Here is a 16,354-nt window from a genome sequence, read left to right as displayed (position 1 = left end):
AAAAAAATTATTGTTTGGCTAGACTTTATTTTTGCAAGCAAAAGAAGTTAGTTTTAAGTAATTTTTTAGCAAAATATTTAAAAAAATAGAAAGAAAAATGAAAAAAAACTATAAATAGTCATGGGAATGCTAATTCATTTCTTGAATTTGTTGAGAGTTTATTGTATGTCTCAGCGATGATGTTGTTAATTATTATGACTTTTTCGCTATCATCCAATAATATATTAATAATCTATTATATTTTTATGTTCAAGTTTCTCAACAGCCAAGTCAAAATGAAATGTAACACTCTTCTACTAGAAAAGTATTTTTGTTAACAGTAGCTTCGAAAGTAAGTGTTCTCTCATAAATTGCCAATTATAACAAGAATTCTTATAATTGCTTTAAGTCATAACTGCTAGATGTCTTGCACACAATTATTCAAAACCACAGCTATGCACTATGCATATATTCCTTGATCATAATATAAAGTGATTTCCTTCCCTTCAATACTTCCCTAAAGTTAGAGTGTGAATGTCAAGAACTCAAAATTTTCTAAGTTGTCAGTGAAAAACAACTTATTCCAGTGATTTTGTAAATAACCACCTATTTGTTGTCCCATTTCATTGTAGATTATCTCAATTTCCCCAATTTAATTTTTTTTCTTGTACTGTGTGGTAATCCTCCCCTTTGTATAAATCCTTTAGCAATAAGTCAAGCCTCAAAAACTTGTAAGGTGCTATAAGAATGGTATTTAATTTTGTAGACACATTGCCTGCACACCGTGTCCATGACACGTCCTAGACATGGCCTGTATCCCTGCCACGTCCTGGACATGGCCTACACACCGTGTCCTAGAAACTACCTACAAATGCCTGGAAATCAGGCTGCATAGCCCCGACGTGTCCCAGACATTACCTGTACACCGTATCTAAGACATTGCATAGAAATACATGAAAATCAGGATGTGTCCCTACAACGTTCTGGACACGGCCTGTATAGAGTGTCCCAGAAATTGCCTAGAAATGTCTGAAAACCAGGCTGCATCCCTGCTGCAACCTAGATGCGTCCCGGACATCGCCTGTACACCTGTTCCAGAAATTGCCTAGAAATACCTGGAAGTCAAGATACGCCCCTGTCGCATCCTAGACAAGGCCTGCACATGGTGTCCCCGAAACTGCCTAAAATTGCTTGAAAATCAGGCTTTGTCCCTATCATGGCCATGACTCATCCCGAACATGGACTTCACACCGAGTCCCAAAATTTGCCAAGAAATGCCTGAAAATCAGGCTGCATCCCTGTCGCGGCCAGGACACGTCCTAGACATGGTCGGCACACCATGCCCACAAATTGCCTACAAATGCCTGAAAATCAGGCTGTGTCCCTACCGCGGCTAGGAGGCATCCGGAATGTGGCCTACACACCGTGGCCAAAAACTAGCCAAAAATGCCTGAAAATCAGGCTGCGTCCCTGCCGTGGCCCGGACGCATTTCGGTCATGGCCTGCACATTGTGTCCCAAAAACTGCCTAGAAATGCCTTAAAATCAGGCTGCATCTTTGATGTGTCTTGGACATGGCCTGCACACTGTGTCTCAGAAACTGCTTAGAAATGCCTGGAAATCAGGTTGCATCTTTGCCGCGGCCCTGACGCGTCCTGTATATTGCCTGCACACCCTATTAAAATGGCTTCACTTAAAATTATTTTTTCATTTTCGGCTGTAGTGTTTTTGTTATGCGTTCATTCTAAAGCAAGAGAGTTTGTAATAGATGGTGAAAATAATTTATGGGCAGTTCCATCTTCTGTTGACGAGTTCAACAAATGGGCTGAGAAAACTCATTTTCAGATTGGGGATTCTTTAGTTCTGAAGTATGATTCCAAGACTGACTCAGTGCTGGAAGTGACCAAGGAAGACTACAAAATCTACAAAAACGCAATTCCAATAAAATCACACCATGTTGGAGAAACTACAATTTCAATAGAAAAATCAGGTCTATTTTTCTTTATCAGTGGAGCTGAAGAACATTGCTAGAAGGGTCAAAAGCTAGAGGTTATGGTTATGTCCAATAAACATGGCTCCAGCAACCAATCTACAGCGCAAGCACCTTCTCCTCGTCATCATCGTCACAACTACCATGCACCGGTGCCAGCCCCGACTAATGGTGCTACTGGTTTAAAGGTGGCGGTGGGGTTTATTTGTGGCACTGCGACGGTGGGAAGTTTGGTTTCATTGTGTAGACTAATTTTATCATTCATGGGTTGTAACGTTGAGCTACATTTTATTTTTATTATTCTTTATCACGTATATATTTCCTGCTTTTAATTCAAAATTAATTGAAGAAAAACCCTAAACCCTAAGCCTTATGACCCAAAATCTACCTAGAAATGCTTGAAAATTAGACTGCGTCCCTGTCGTGGCCATGACGCGTCCCGAACTTGGCCTGCGCACCAAGTCCCAGAAATTGCCTAGAAATACCTGAAAATCAGGATGCGTCTCTATCGCGGCCAGGATGCGTCTCGAACTTGGGCAACACACCATGTCCACAAGCTACCTAGAAATGCCTGGATATCAGGCTGCATCCCCACCTGGCCAGGAGGCGTCCTGGACATAGCCTGTTCACCATCCCCAGAAACTAGCCACAATTTCCTGAAAATCAAGCTCCGTCCTTGCTGTGGCCCTAACGCATCCTTAACATGACCTGCACACGGTGACCTAGAAGCTAACGAGAAATGACTGAAAATCAGGTTGTGTCTAGGACAAGGCTTGCACACCATGCCCAAAAACTTCTCAAAAATTCTTGAAAATCAGGCTGCGGCCCTGCCACATCCTGGACATGGCCTGCACACCGTGTCCCAGAAACTACTTACTAATGCCTGGAAATTAGGCTATATCCCTGCAGTAGCCCCGACCACATCTCGAACATTGCCTGCACACCATGTCCAAGAAAATACGTAGAAATATGTGAAAATTAGGATGTGTCCATGTAGCATCCTGGACACGGCCTACACCGTGCCCCCCAAATTGCCTAGAAATGCATGGAAACCAGACTACATCCTACCGTGGCCTAGATGAGGCCCGAACATGGACTGCATTTCGAGTCCCAAAAATTACCTACAACTGCTTGGAAATCAGGCTGCGTCCCTACGGCAACTAGGACGCATCCCGGATGTGGCTTGCACACCGTGCCCAAAAACTTTCCAGAAATGCCTGAAAATCAGGTTATGTCATTGTCGCGACCGAACGTGTCCCAGTCCCTGCACACCATGTCCCAGAAAACTACCTAGAAATACCTAAAAATCCGGTTGCGTCCCTGACTTATCCTAGACATGACCTGCACATCGTATCCTAAAAACTACCTAGAAATGCCTGGAAATCAGGTTGCATCCCTACTGCGGCTCAGACGCGTCACGGACATTGCTTGCACACCATGTTAAAATTGCGTCACTCAAAAATAGTTTCTTATTTTCAACCGTCATAATTTTCCACTGTGTTCTTTCTGAAGCAAGAGAGTTTGTAGTGGGCTGTGAAAATAATTTATGGGTAGTTCCATCTTCTGTTGACGAGTTCAACAAATGGGCTAAGAAAACTCATTTTCAGACTGGGGATTCTTTAGTTCTGAAGTATAATTCCAAGACTCATTCAGTGCTGGAAGTGAACGAGGAAGACTACAAAATCTGCAACAATGCTAATCCAATAAAATCACACAATGATAGAGAAAATCAGGCAGCGTCCTTACCGTGGCCATGACACGTCTCGGACTTGGCCTGCACACCGAGTCCCAAAAATTGGATAGACGTGCTTGAAAATCAGGCGGCATCCCTGCCACGGTCAGGATGCATCCCGAATTTGGCCAGCACACCATACCCACAAATTGCCTAGAAATGCCTGAAAATCAGGCTGCGTCCCTACCTGGCTAGGGGGCGTCCCGGACATGGCCGGTACATCATGCCCAAAAACTGCCCGAAATTGCCTAAAAATTAGGTTCCGTCCCTGCCCTGGCTAGGACGCATCCCGGACATGGCCTGCACATCGTGACCCAAAAACTAACAAGAAATGCCTAAAAATCATGCTGCGTCTAGGACATGGTCTGCACACCGTGCCCAAAATCTCCCTAAAAAATGCTTGAAAATCAGGTTGTATTCCTGCTAGGTCAGGATGCGTCCCGGGCATGGCTTGTTCACCATACCCAGAAATTGCCCAAAATTACCTAAAGATCAGGCTCTGTCCCTGCCATGGCTCAAACGCGTCTTGGACATGACCTGTACACCGTGACGCAAAAACTAATGAGAAATGCTTGAAAATCGGGCTACGTCTAGGACATGGCCTGCACACCGTGCCTAAAAACTTCCCAGAAATGCCTAAAAATTAGGACCCATCCCTACCAGGCTAGGAGGCATCCCGAACATGGCCTGTATACCGTGCCTAGAAGCTGCCCAGGATTACCTGAAAATCAGGCTCTGTCCCTACCGTAGCCCGGACGTGTCACGAACATGACCTGCACACTGTGACCTAGAAACTGACAAGAAATACATAAAAATTAGGCTGCGTCTAGGACCTAGCCTGCACACTGTGCCCAAAAACATCCCAAAAATGTCTGAAAATTAGGTTGCGTCCTTTGTGTGGCCCGGATGCGTCCTGGACATGGCCTGCACATAGTGTCCCAAAAACTGCCTAGAAATGCCTAAAAATCAGAATGCGTCCCTATCGTGTCCTAGACATGGCCTGCACACCATGTCCCAAAAATTACCTCGTGTCCAAGAAACTGACTAGAAAAACGTGAAAATCAGATGTGTCCCTGCAGCATCCTAGACATGGCCAGCACATCGTGTCCTAAAAACTTCCTAAAAATGCCAGAAAATTAGGCCACGTCCCTACTGTGGCTCGAACGCATCCCGAACATGGCCTGCACATCGTGTCCCAGAAACTGCCCAGAAATGCTTGAAAATCGATTACATCTTTGTCGCGTCTTGGACATGGCTTGCACACCGTGTCGCAGAATCTACCTAGAAATGTCTGAAAATCAGGCTGCATCCCTGCACCAACCCTGAACCGTCTCGGACACTACCTACACATCGTGTCCAAGAAATTGTGTAGAAGTACGTGAAAATCAGGATGTATCCCTGTAGCAACCTAGACATGGCCTGCACATCGTGTCCCAAAAATTGCCTAGAAATGCTTGGAAACCAGGCTGCATCCCTGTCGTGGCCCAGACGCATCCCGAACATTGCTTGCACACCGTGTTCCAGAAACTGCCAAAAAATACTAGAAACTTAGGAAACGTCCCTGTCGCATCCTGGAGATAACCTGCACATTGTGACCCAGAAACTGCAAAAAAATGCCTAAAAATCAGTCTCCTTCCTTGTCGTGGCCATGACACATCCCGGACATGGCCAGCACATCAAGTCCCAAAAATTGTCAAGAAATGCCAGAAAATCAGGCTGCGTCTCTACCGCAGCCAGAACGCGTCCCGGACATGGCCTGCACACCGTACCTAGAAATTGCCTACAAATGCTTGAAAATCAGGCTGTACCCCCTATCGCGGTAAGGAGGCATCCTGGACGTGGTCTGTACACAGTGCCCAAAAACTTCCCAAAAATGACTAAAAATTAGGTCGCGTCCCTGCTGTGGCATGGACGCATCCCCATCATGGCCTGCACACCGTGTCGTAGAAACTACCTAGAAATGCCTGAAAACGAAGCTCCATCCCTTACGCTCCTGGACACAGCCTTTACACTATGTCCTAGAAACTGCCTAAAAATGCTTGGAAATCAGGTTGCATACCTGTCGCGGGCCTGACGCGTCCAAGACAATGCCTGCACACCGTGCCCTAGAAAACTGCGTAGAAATACATGAAAATAAAGATATGTCCCTGTGGCATCCTGGACATGGCTTGCATACTGTGACCCAGAAATTGCCTATATATGAGTGAAAATCAGGCTGTCCCTGTCGCGATAGGACGCGTCCGGGACATGGGCTACACACAATGCCCAAAAGCTGCCCATAAATGCCTGAAAATCAAGCAGTGTCCCTACCTTGGCCATGTCGCTTCCCGAACATAGCCTACACATCGAGTCCTAGAAATTGCCTAGAAATGCCTAAAAATTAGGCTGCATCCCTACCGCAGCCAGGACGCATCCCAGACACGGCATGCACACTTTGCCCAAAAATTGCCATGAAATACCTGAAAGTCAGGCTATGTCCTTGCTGCAGCCAAGATGCATCCCTGACATGTCATACACATCATGCTTAGAAGTGCCTAAAAATCAGGCTACGTTCATGCCATGTTTCGGACATGGCCCGTACAACGTGTCCCAAAAACTGCCTAGAAATGTTTGAAAATCAGGTTGGGTGCCTGCCGCAACCTGGACATGGCCTGCACACCGTGTCCCGTGAACTTCCTAGAAATGCCTGGAAATTAGGCTACGGCAGGTGTATCCCTAACAGGGCCTACATATCGCTTCCCAAAAACTGCCTAGAAATACAAGAAAATCAGGCGGCGTCCCGACCATATCCTAGACATTGCCTGCACAATGTGCCCTAAAAACTGTCTAGACATGCTTAGAAATCAATTTGCATTCCTACCGTGATCAGGACGCGTTCCGGACATGGCCTGTACACTGTGCCCAAAAACTGCCCTGAAATGCCTAAAAATCAGGCTCCATCCCCGCCATGGCTCAAACGCATCCTGGACATGGCCTGCACATCGTGACCCAGAAACTACCTTGAAATACTTGAATATAAGGCTGCGTCCAGGACATGGCCTGCACACGGTACCCAGAAACTGTTGAAAAATGCCTAAAAATCGGGCTGCGTCCCTGTCGTGACCATGAATTATTCAGAATATGGCCTACACACCCTGTCCCAGAAACTGCCCAAAATACTTGGGAATGTGCCTATGCCCCTGACATGGCTTGCAGACCGTGCTCCTTCATTTTGTTGAAAATTTGCTTGCGTCCCTAACGTGGTCGGGATGAGTCCTAAACATTGCCTGCATACCATGCCCACAAACTGCCTAAAAATAGTTGAAAATAAGGCTCCGTCCTTGTCGCAACCAGGATGTGTCCCAGACATGGCCTGCACATCGTGCCCACAAACTGCCTAAAAATGCCTGAAAATCAGGTTACGTCCCTACCGCAGCTAGGAGGGGTCCCGGACATGGCATACACATTGTGTTCTAGAAACTGCCTAGGAATGCCTGAAAATAAGCCAACGTCCTGGACATGTCCTGCACACCGTGTACCAGAAACCCTAAACCCTAAACCCCAAACCATAAGCCTTAAGCCCTAAGCCCTAAACCTAAACCTAAACCCTGAAACCCGAGCCCTAGACCGTGAACCCTGAACCTTGGACGCTGAACCCTGAACCCTAGACCCGGGACCCTGAACCCAAAACCCTAAACCCTAAACCCTAATCCTTTCTATTCTATTGTCTACAAAATTACTCAAATTTTATTTAAAAAATCTTTGGGTTTTCGCTTAAAATGGCTACACTCAAAAATATTTTCTTATTTTCGATCGTCGTGTTTTTGCTATGTGTTCTTTCTGAAGTAAGAGAGTTCGTAGTAGGCATTGAAAATAATTTATGGGCAGTTCCATCTTCTATTGACGAGTTCAACAAATGGGCTGAGAAAACTCATTTTTAGATTGGGGATTCTTTAGTTCTGAAGTATGATTCCAAGACTGATTCAGTGCTGGAAGTGACCAAGAAAGACTAAAAAATCTGCAACAACGCCAATCCAATAAAATAACACCATGATGGAGAAACTACAATTTCACTGGAAAAATTAGGTCCATTTTTCTTCATCAGTGGAGCTGAAGAACATTGCCAGAAGGGTTAAAAGCTAGAGGTTATGGTTCTATCTCATAAACATCGCTCCGACCACAAATCTACAGCATCGGCACCTTCTCTTCATCATCACCATCACCACTACCATGCACCTATGCTAGCCCTGACTAACGGCGGTACTGGTCTGAAGGCGGCGGAGGGGTTTATTTGTGGCACTACGACAACGGGAAGTTTGGTTTTGTTTTGTAGACCAGTTTTATTATTCATGGGTTGTAACAATGAACTACATTTTATTTTCATTATTCTTTGTCACGTATATATTTCCTACTTTTAATTCTAAATTAATTAAAAAAACCCAAAACCCTATGACCTAGAAATTGCCTGGAAATCAGGCTGCGTCCCTATCGTGGCCATGATATGTCCCAAAACTTGGCCTACACACCGAGTCCCAAAAACTGCCTAGAAATGCCTAAAAATTAGGCTGCATCTCTGTTGCGGCCAGGATGCATCCTGGACTTGGCCTGCACACCGTGCCCACAAATGGCCTAGAAATGCCTGAAAATCAGGTTGCGTCCCTACCTGGCCAAGACGCGTCCCGGACATGGCCTGCACACCGTGTCCCAAAAATTGTCTAGATAGGATACATCCCTACCACGGCCCAGACGCATCCAGGACATGGCTGGACATCGCTTCCCAGAAACTACCTCGAAATGCATGAAATACATGAAAATCATGCTGCGTCCCTACCATATCCTAGACATTGCCTGCACATAGTGTGCCAAAAACTACCTAGAGATGTCTAGAAATCAAGTTGCATTCCTGTCGCAATCAGGACGCGTCCCGATCATGGCCTGCACATCATGCCCAAAAACTATCCTTAAATGCTTGAAAATCAGGCTCCATCACTGACGTGGCTTAAACGTGTACTAGACGTGGCATGTACATCGTAACCTAAAAACTGCCTAGAAATGTCTAAATATCAAGCTGCGTCCCTGTCCAGGATGATAGGATGCATCCTAGACATGGCCTGCACAAAAGTGCCTAGAAACTGTCAAAAAATGCCTGAAAATCAGGCTGCATACCTGCCGTGGCCTTAACTTGTCTCAAATATGGCCTGCACATCGTGCCCCAAAAACTACCCAGAATGCTTGGAAATGTGCCTGTGCCCTTGACATAGCCTGTACACCATGCTTCCTTCGTTTGGTTGAAAATCTGCTTGCATCCCTAACGTGGCTGGGAAGCATCCCCGAACATTGCCTTCACACCATGCCCCCAAATTTTCTAGAAATGCCTAGAAATCAGGCTATGTCCCTGTCATAGCTAGGACACATCCCGAAAATGTCCTGCACGCTGTGCCCAAAAGTGCCAAAAATCATTCTGCATCCCTGTCATGTCTTGGACATGACTTGTACATCGTGTCCCAAAAACTGCCTAGAAATGCTTGGAAATCAAGTTGCATCCCTGACGCAGTCCAGAAGCATCCCGGACATGGCCCCTACATCACTTTCTAGAAACTATCTAAAAATACATGAAAATCAGGATGTGTCCCTACCGTATCCTAGACATTGCCTTCACACCGTGTCCTAGAAACTACCTACAAATGCCTAAAAATTAGGTTGGGTTCCTATTTCATTCAGGACGCGTCCCGGACATGGCCTGCACACCGTGCCCAAAAATTACCCTGAAATGCCTGAAAATTAGGCTCCATCCCTGTCATAGCTCGGACGTGTCCTGGACCTGGCCTATACACTGTGACCTAGAAATTGTCTAGAAATGCTTAAAAATTAGGCTGCGTCCCTGCTGTGGTCAGGATGCGTCCTTGACATAGCCTATACACAGTGTCCAGAAACTATAAAAAAATGCCTGAAAATCAAGCTGTGTCCCTGCCATGACCATAACTTGTCCTGAATGTGGCCTGCACACCATATCCTAGAAACTGTCCAGAATGCTTGGGAACTTGCCTGCTCTCCTAACATGGCCTCCACACCGTTCTTTCTTTATTTGGTTGAAAATCTGCTTATGTCCCTAACATGGTCGGGAAGCATCCTGAACATTGCCTGCACACCATGCCCACAAACTTCCTAGATACAACTAAAAATCCCGGACATGGCCTGCACACTGTGCCCACAAACTGCCTAGAAATGCCTGACAATCAAGTTACGTCCCTATCGTAGCCAAGACGTGCAGGAACATGGCCTACACATCGTGTCCTAAAAATTACCTAGAAATGTGATGTGATCAAGGAAGCATAAGTACCAAAGTCAAGTCTAGAGTCAAGCCCGAGGAAAGATCCGTTGATAGTCGAGGGGCTGATGATGCGATCGAGGGCCAAGCACGTGAAAGAGGTGATGGGATTGGTTGTCAAAGTAATGATTGATGAAATAATGTTCGGGATGTAAAATGGAGCAAGTTTCATGTTGGGTACGAAGGCCGAAGAGTATTGGATCAACGTGTTTAAGGTTGAAGAAAATGAAGCTGGAGCATTAAACCATGCTGTCGCACAGGTCTAAAGTCTTGCAATCGCATACACCTAGCAGAAGTCCCAAAGTTGAAGACCAATTGCACTATGTGACCACATGCTCTAAAGCTATGCGGCTGCATAGGCCAAGTTCGAGGTGAATTTTTCCAAATTTTGTGTCTTTTTCCTTATTTTAATAGAATTTCATTATTAGTAGATTTTTACCATAATTAGGCTACTATGAACGAATTTTGCATTATTCTTAGATTTTTTCCTAGTTTACTTAGGATAACTAGGATAGTATAAATACTTTATTCCTTATTGTAAAACATTACAACTCTGATATTATTGAATATTATTCATGAGGCATTAATTGCTTTGTCTTGTTCTTCGTTGAACAACTTGTGAACTTATCAAGATTAATCTTGTGGCAGTTAAATCAACTGGGTGAGATTCATTTAAATTGTGTAATCAAGAGGTCAGCATATTGTTGGCGATTCGGGTTGCTTGGTTCTCGTTTATTAGCTTTAATCCAAAACCTTGTCTTTGGCTTTCTTGGGTTTGATTCTCAATTTGTTATGGGTTTGGTAGTGATCGAGCTATGCGGGGTCACATCAGTTGGTATCAGAGCTTAGGCTCCAATTCAAGGTTATATCCCTTTTAAATTCTTATCGAGTCTTTGTTTCTAGTTTTTCTTCATTCTTCATGTTCTTCTGTCCAGTAAAATTCTTGAGTGCTTGATCCGAATTCTTTTTGTCTAAAACTTCAAAAGTTGTTTTTGGACAAAACAACTTCTATTTCTTATGTTGGTGTCGTAGTTAAAGTTCGAGTCCCAAAAAAAAAGAATTTGTACTATTCATCATAAAGTAGCAGAAAAAGAAAAATGGTAAAAAAAGTCGAAAAAAAGTACCATTTACGGCTACTATTCAATTTTTTTGTAATTTATTTGCAAATTAGTCCCTTGTTTTCTTAAATTGTCTTTCTTAGTCCAAATCAATACAAGAACCACTTTCTTGAATTTCAAAACTTCCAAATTCGAGTCCTTCTTTGTTTTGTAATCTCACTCACATCCGGTTTGGGTTTCACGAGACTAATTCCTTTGTTGAGTTCCAATTTGTTTTTTGAAGCACGTAGTGAAAGCAACGAGCGGTAAAAGGCAGAGTGGTAAGATTAATTTAAGGTGTGAGAGGTAGGAATATTGGTGGAGATGAGTTGGATGGTAATTTGGGAAATATTAAAATGACCAATCATTCTTTCAAAGGGAGGAGTGATCCGGAGGCGTACTTAGAGTGGGAGAAGAAGATTGAGTTGATATTCAACTGCCACAATTACTCGAGGGAGAAAAAGGTGAAAATTACGGTTCTTGAGTTCTCCGACTATGCAATAACTTGGTGGGATCAAGTGGTGACGATGAGGCGAAGGATTGGGGCACAACCTATAAATACTTGGGAGGAGTTCGTGGAAGAGGATAGGGAAGCCACTATGGCTCGATTTTTAAGGGGATTGAATAAGGACATCGCCAATGTAGTGGAACTATAACATTAAGTGGAGATTGAAGACATGCTACATGTGGCCATGAAGGTGGAAAAGTAATTGAAGTGAAAGGGGACAGTAAGGTATCAAGGTGGATCTTCGGTTTCTAATCCTTCTTAGAAGCCAAGGTGGGCAAATAATAAAGGAGATGGAGCTGATGCAAGAGTAAGACCGGAGGTACCGAGGGAAAAGGAAGAAGGAGCTAGCAAGACTGCAGCAAAGGTAGAATTCTAGCCATCAAGGAATCGAGACGTCAAGTATTTTCGTTGCTTGGGAGTTTGACACATTGCTTCACAATGTCCAAATAAAAGAACTATGATTTTGCAAGACAGCGGGGAAGTGGAGACCGAGAGTAAAGGTTATTATGAAGACATGCTGGAGTTGGAGGACATTGACGAGGAAAACACCATGGAGTATGCAGTTGGGGAGTTGTTGGTCACAAGGCGAGCACTTAGCGCTCAAATCAAGGCGGATGGCTTGGAGCAGCAGCGGGAAATTTATTCCACACACGGTGTCACCTCAACGGGAAGGTATGCAGTGAAATAATTGATGGTGGAAGTTGTACAAATGTAGCTAGCACTAAGGTAGTGGAAAAATTGGGATTAACACTATTAAAACATCCTAGACCGTATAGGTTGCAAGAGGTTAAGGTGACAAAAAGGGTGTTGATTAATTTTTCCATTGGGAATTATCATGATGAGGTGTTATGTGATGTTGTACCTATGCGTGCGGGGCATATTTTGTTGGGGGCAACCTTGGCAATATGATAGGAAAACAATGCATGATGGGTATAAAAATAAATATAGTTTTGTGAAAGAAGGAAAATCATCACTCTTGCGCCATTAACACTAGGACAAGTGTATGAGGACCAAATTAAATTGAAAAATGAGGAAGAAAAGAGCGTGAGAAAGTTAGAGAAAAAGAGAGAAAATAGTGGGGTGGCCGGTGAGGAAGAAAAAAGAGTGGGGCCACATGAGAGAAAAGAAAGAGAGTCTTTCGAGAGGAGAGAAAAGCCGAAAGTAAATTTCTTTGCAAAAGGGAGTGAATTGAAAAAGATGATAGTGGAGAGACAACCAATGATTCTTTTGGTATATAAGGAATCACTCCTCAATTTTGAGGAGTCTAACACATCCCTCCCTAGTTTAGTTACTTCTTTATTGCAGGAATTTGAGGATGTGTTTCCGGAATGTAGGAAAAGAGGCCTATAGCATACTTTAGCGAGAAACTAAGTGGGGCAGCTCTAGTTCAAGCCTTGGCCAAAGAGGTAATTTACTAGTTTGAGCTTTATTCTCTAGTTTGTTATTAACACTGGCCATAAATCATTGAAACATTTGCGAGGTCAAAGTAAGTTGAACAAACGACATGCACGTTGGATGGAATTCATGGAGACTTTTCCATATGTCATTAGATATAAACAAGGCAAGGAAAACATAGTAGCCCATGCCTTGTCGCGAAGGTATGTGCTTCTTACTTCTTTAAGTGCGAAATTACTTGGTTTTGAGTAAGTTAAGGACATGTATGAAAACGATCTGGATTTTTCTAGCATCTACAATTCATGTAATAAGGGGGCTATTGACAAGTTATTTAACCATGAGGGGTATTTGTTTCGAGAAAATAAATTATGTGTTCCTAATTGCTCAATGCATGAATTGTTGGTTAGGGAGGCACATAGTGGGGGTTTAATGGGTCATTTTGGGATAGCAAAGACTTTAGACATGTTAAATGAACGCTTTTATTGGCCTAAAATGAAGATTGACGTAGAACGAAGTTGTAGTCATTGCATAACTTGTAAAAATGCTAAATCAAAGGTTTTACCCCCATGGACATTATACAGCTTTACTGGTACCTAGCGAACCTTGGGTTGACATTTCAATGGATTTTGTGTTAGGTTTGCCTAGGACTAAAAAGGGGCGTGATTCAATTTTTGTTGTGGTGGATAGGTTTAGCAAAATGGCACACTTTATACCATGTCACAAAACCAATGATGCCACTAACATTGCGGACTTGTTTTTCAAATAAGTAGTGCGTTTGCATGGTGTTCCCAAAAGTATTATGTTCAATAGGGATGTTAAGTTTCTTAGTCACCTTTGGCGGGTCTTGTAGAATAAGTTAGGCACGAAATTATTGTTTTCTACAACTTGTCACCCACAAATCGATGGTCAAACTGAAGTAGTGAATAGAACAATTACACAGCTATTGTGCACTGTGGTTAATAAAAATCTAAAGAATTGAGAAGAATGATTTCCTTTCATTGAGTTTGCATATAATAGGGCCACGCATTCTACTACATCGTTTTCACTATTTGAAATTGATTATGGTTTTAATCCTTTAACACCTATGGATTTAATACCTTTGGCTGTGAATGAACGAGGTAGCTTGGACGGGAAAAAGGAAGCCGAATTGGTAAAGACACTCCATAAAATGGTAAGGGAGCAAATAGAGAGGAAGAACAATCAACGCACAACACAAGGAAATAAAGGCCGAAAATATGTCACTTTCGAACTCGGAGATTGGGTTTGGGTGCATTTCAGGAAAGAGCGATTCCCAGAGCAAAGAAAATCAAAGTTATTGATCGTTCCAAGTGATTGAGAAGATCAACAACAATGCTTATAAGATAGATCTTCCCGGTGAGTATAATGTTCTCTGCAACCTTCAATGTTTTTTACTTATCTCTTTTCGATACAAGTGCAGATTCGAGGTTGAATCCTTTCAAAGAGGGAGGGGATGATGTGATCCAGGAAGCACAAGTACCAAAGTTAATAGTCGAGGGGCTGATGATGCGATTGAGGGCCAAGCATGTGAAAGAGGTGATGGGATTGCTCGTCAAAGCAAAGGTTGATGAAACAATGTTCGAGATGTAAAATGGAGCAAGTCTCGTGTTAGGGACGAAGGACAAAGAGTATTAGCTCAACGTCCTTAAAGCTGAAGAAAATGAAGCTAATGCATTCAACCATGCGGCCGCATAGGTCTAAAGTCCTGCGGTCACATACACCCAACAGAAGTCCCAAAGTCGAAGACCAATTGCACTATACGACCGTATGCTCTAAAGCTATGCAGCTGTATAGGTCAAGTTTGAGGTGAATTTTTCCAACTTTCGTGTTTTTTCCTTATTTTAATAGAATTTCATTATTAGTATATTTTTACCATAATTAGGCTATTGCAGACGAATTTTGCATTATTCTTAGATATTTTTCCTAGTTTACTTAGATTCTCTAGAATAGTATAAATAATTTATTCCTTATTGTAAAACATTACAACTCTCATATTATTGAATATTATTCGTGAGGCATTAATTGCTTTCTCGTTCTTCGTTGAACAACTTGTGAACTTATCAAGATTAATCTTGTGGCGTTCAAATCAACCGAGTGAGATTCATTTGAATTGCTTAATCAAGAGGTCCAAATATTGTCGGCGATTCAAGTAGCTTGGTTCCAGTTTATTGGGTTTAATCCAAAACCTTGTCATTGGCTTTCTTGGGTTTGATTCTCATTTTGTTGTGGCTTTGGTAGTGATCGCGCTACGCGGGTTCACATCAAAATGCCTGAAAATAAGGCTGCGTCCTAGACATGTCCTGCACACCGTGTCCTAGAAACCCTAAACCCTAAACACTAAGCCCTAAACCGTAAGCCCTAAGCCCTAAACACTAAGCCCTAAGCCCTGGACCCTGAACTGTGAACCTTGGACCCTGAATCCTGAACCCTGGACCTTGAACCCTGAAATTGTTTGGAGGATTACATCGGATGGTAACTTTACCACTAAATCAACATGGTAGCTTGTCCGTTCAGTTCGCCAGCCTCAAGATTCGTATCGATTACTGTGGAGCCCAATTTTGCCTACCACTATTTCATTCTTCTGTTGGAGACTGTGGCAGGATCTCATTCCTATAGATGTGATTATTCAGAGGAGGATTAGGTGTCAATTGGCTTCTCGTTGTCAATGTTGTTCTGAGATTGAAACCATTAATCATATTTTCACGAGCAGCAGAATCTCCGACCAGGTATGGCAGCACTTTGGAGACATCTTTCTGATACCTATGACTTCAGGGAAGGGGGTCCGACAAAGGTTTCATAGATGGCGGTATTCTGGGCAACATGTTAGTTGTGGGCACATTCGTACTATCATTCCTCTACTGATATTTTGGTTTCTATGGACTGAGAGGAATGATGCAAAACATAGGGGTGTTCATGTGGTGGCCAGTCGTATTGTTTGGAGGGTCTACCGTATGATCTCTTTTCTTCATATGGGAGGACTGTTTCGAGTTGTGCATTGGCGAGGGGATGTGTCACTTGCACCCCTTTTTGGCATTTCTATAACCCATCCTATCCCACCACCGCCAATTATGGTTGTTTGGTGCACTCCACCAATAGGATCCTATAAGATCAATACTGATGGATGCGTCAAGGATGAAATTGCGAGTGGTGGAGGCATCGTTAGGGACCACATAGGATACTGCATCAGGGCATTTTCAGCATCGTATGGCACATGTTTGACTTTGGAGACTGAGCTCAGAGCTATACTAGATGGGATTTTATTGGCCAAAGGACTTGGGATATTAGCTATTTGGATTGAGGTAGATTCAACGCTGGCCATTCACTGCATC

General features: G+C 43.4%; 1 protein-coding gene across 1 annotated transcript; it reads left to right on the top strand.

Annotated features, from left to right (window-relative positions):
* The first annotated feature begins 1,539 nt into the window (after positions 1 to 1,539).
* Positions 1,540 to 2,009, top strand: LOC111375298 (early nodulin-like protein 3). The gene is made up of 2 exons (XM_022998099.1): positions 1,540 to 1,603; positions 1,702 to 2,009. Exons 1-2 carry the CDS (start codon positions 1,540 to 1,542, stop codon positions 2,007 to 2,009), a joined length of 372 nt encoding a protein of 123 aa, XP_022853867.1.
* Positions 2,010 to 16,354: the final 14,345 nt, after the last annotated feature.

Source organism: Olea europaea, unplaced genomic scaffold (assembly GCF_002742605.1).
Source record: "Olea europaea var. sylvestris unplaced genomic scaffold, O_europaea_v1 scaffold1356, whole genome shotgun sequence".
Classification (NCBI taxonomy): domain Eukaryota; kingdom Viridiplantae; phylum Streptophyta; class Magnoliopsida; order Lamiales; family Oleaceae; genus Olea; species Olea europaea.
Note: the sequence above shows the minus strand (reverse complement) of the source record. Positions and strands in the feature narration are given on the sequence as shown.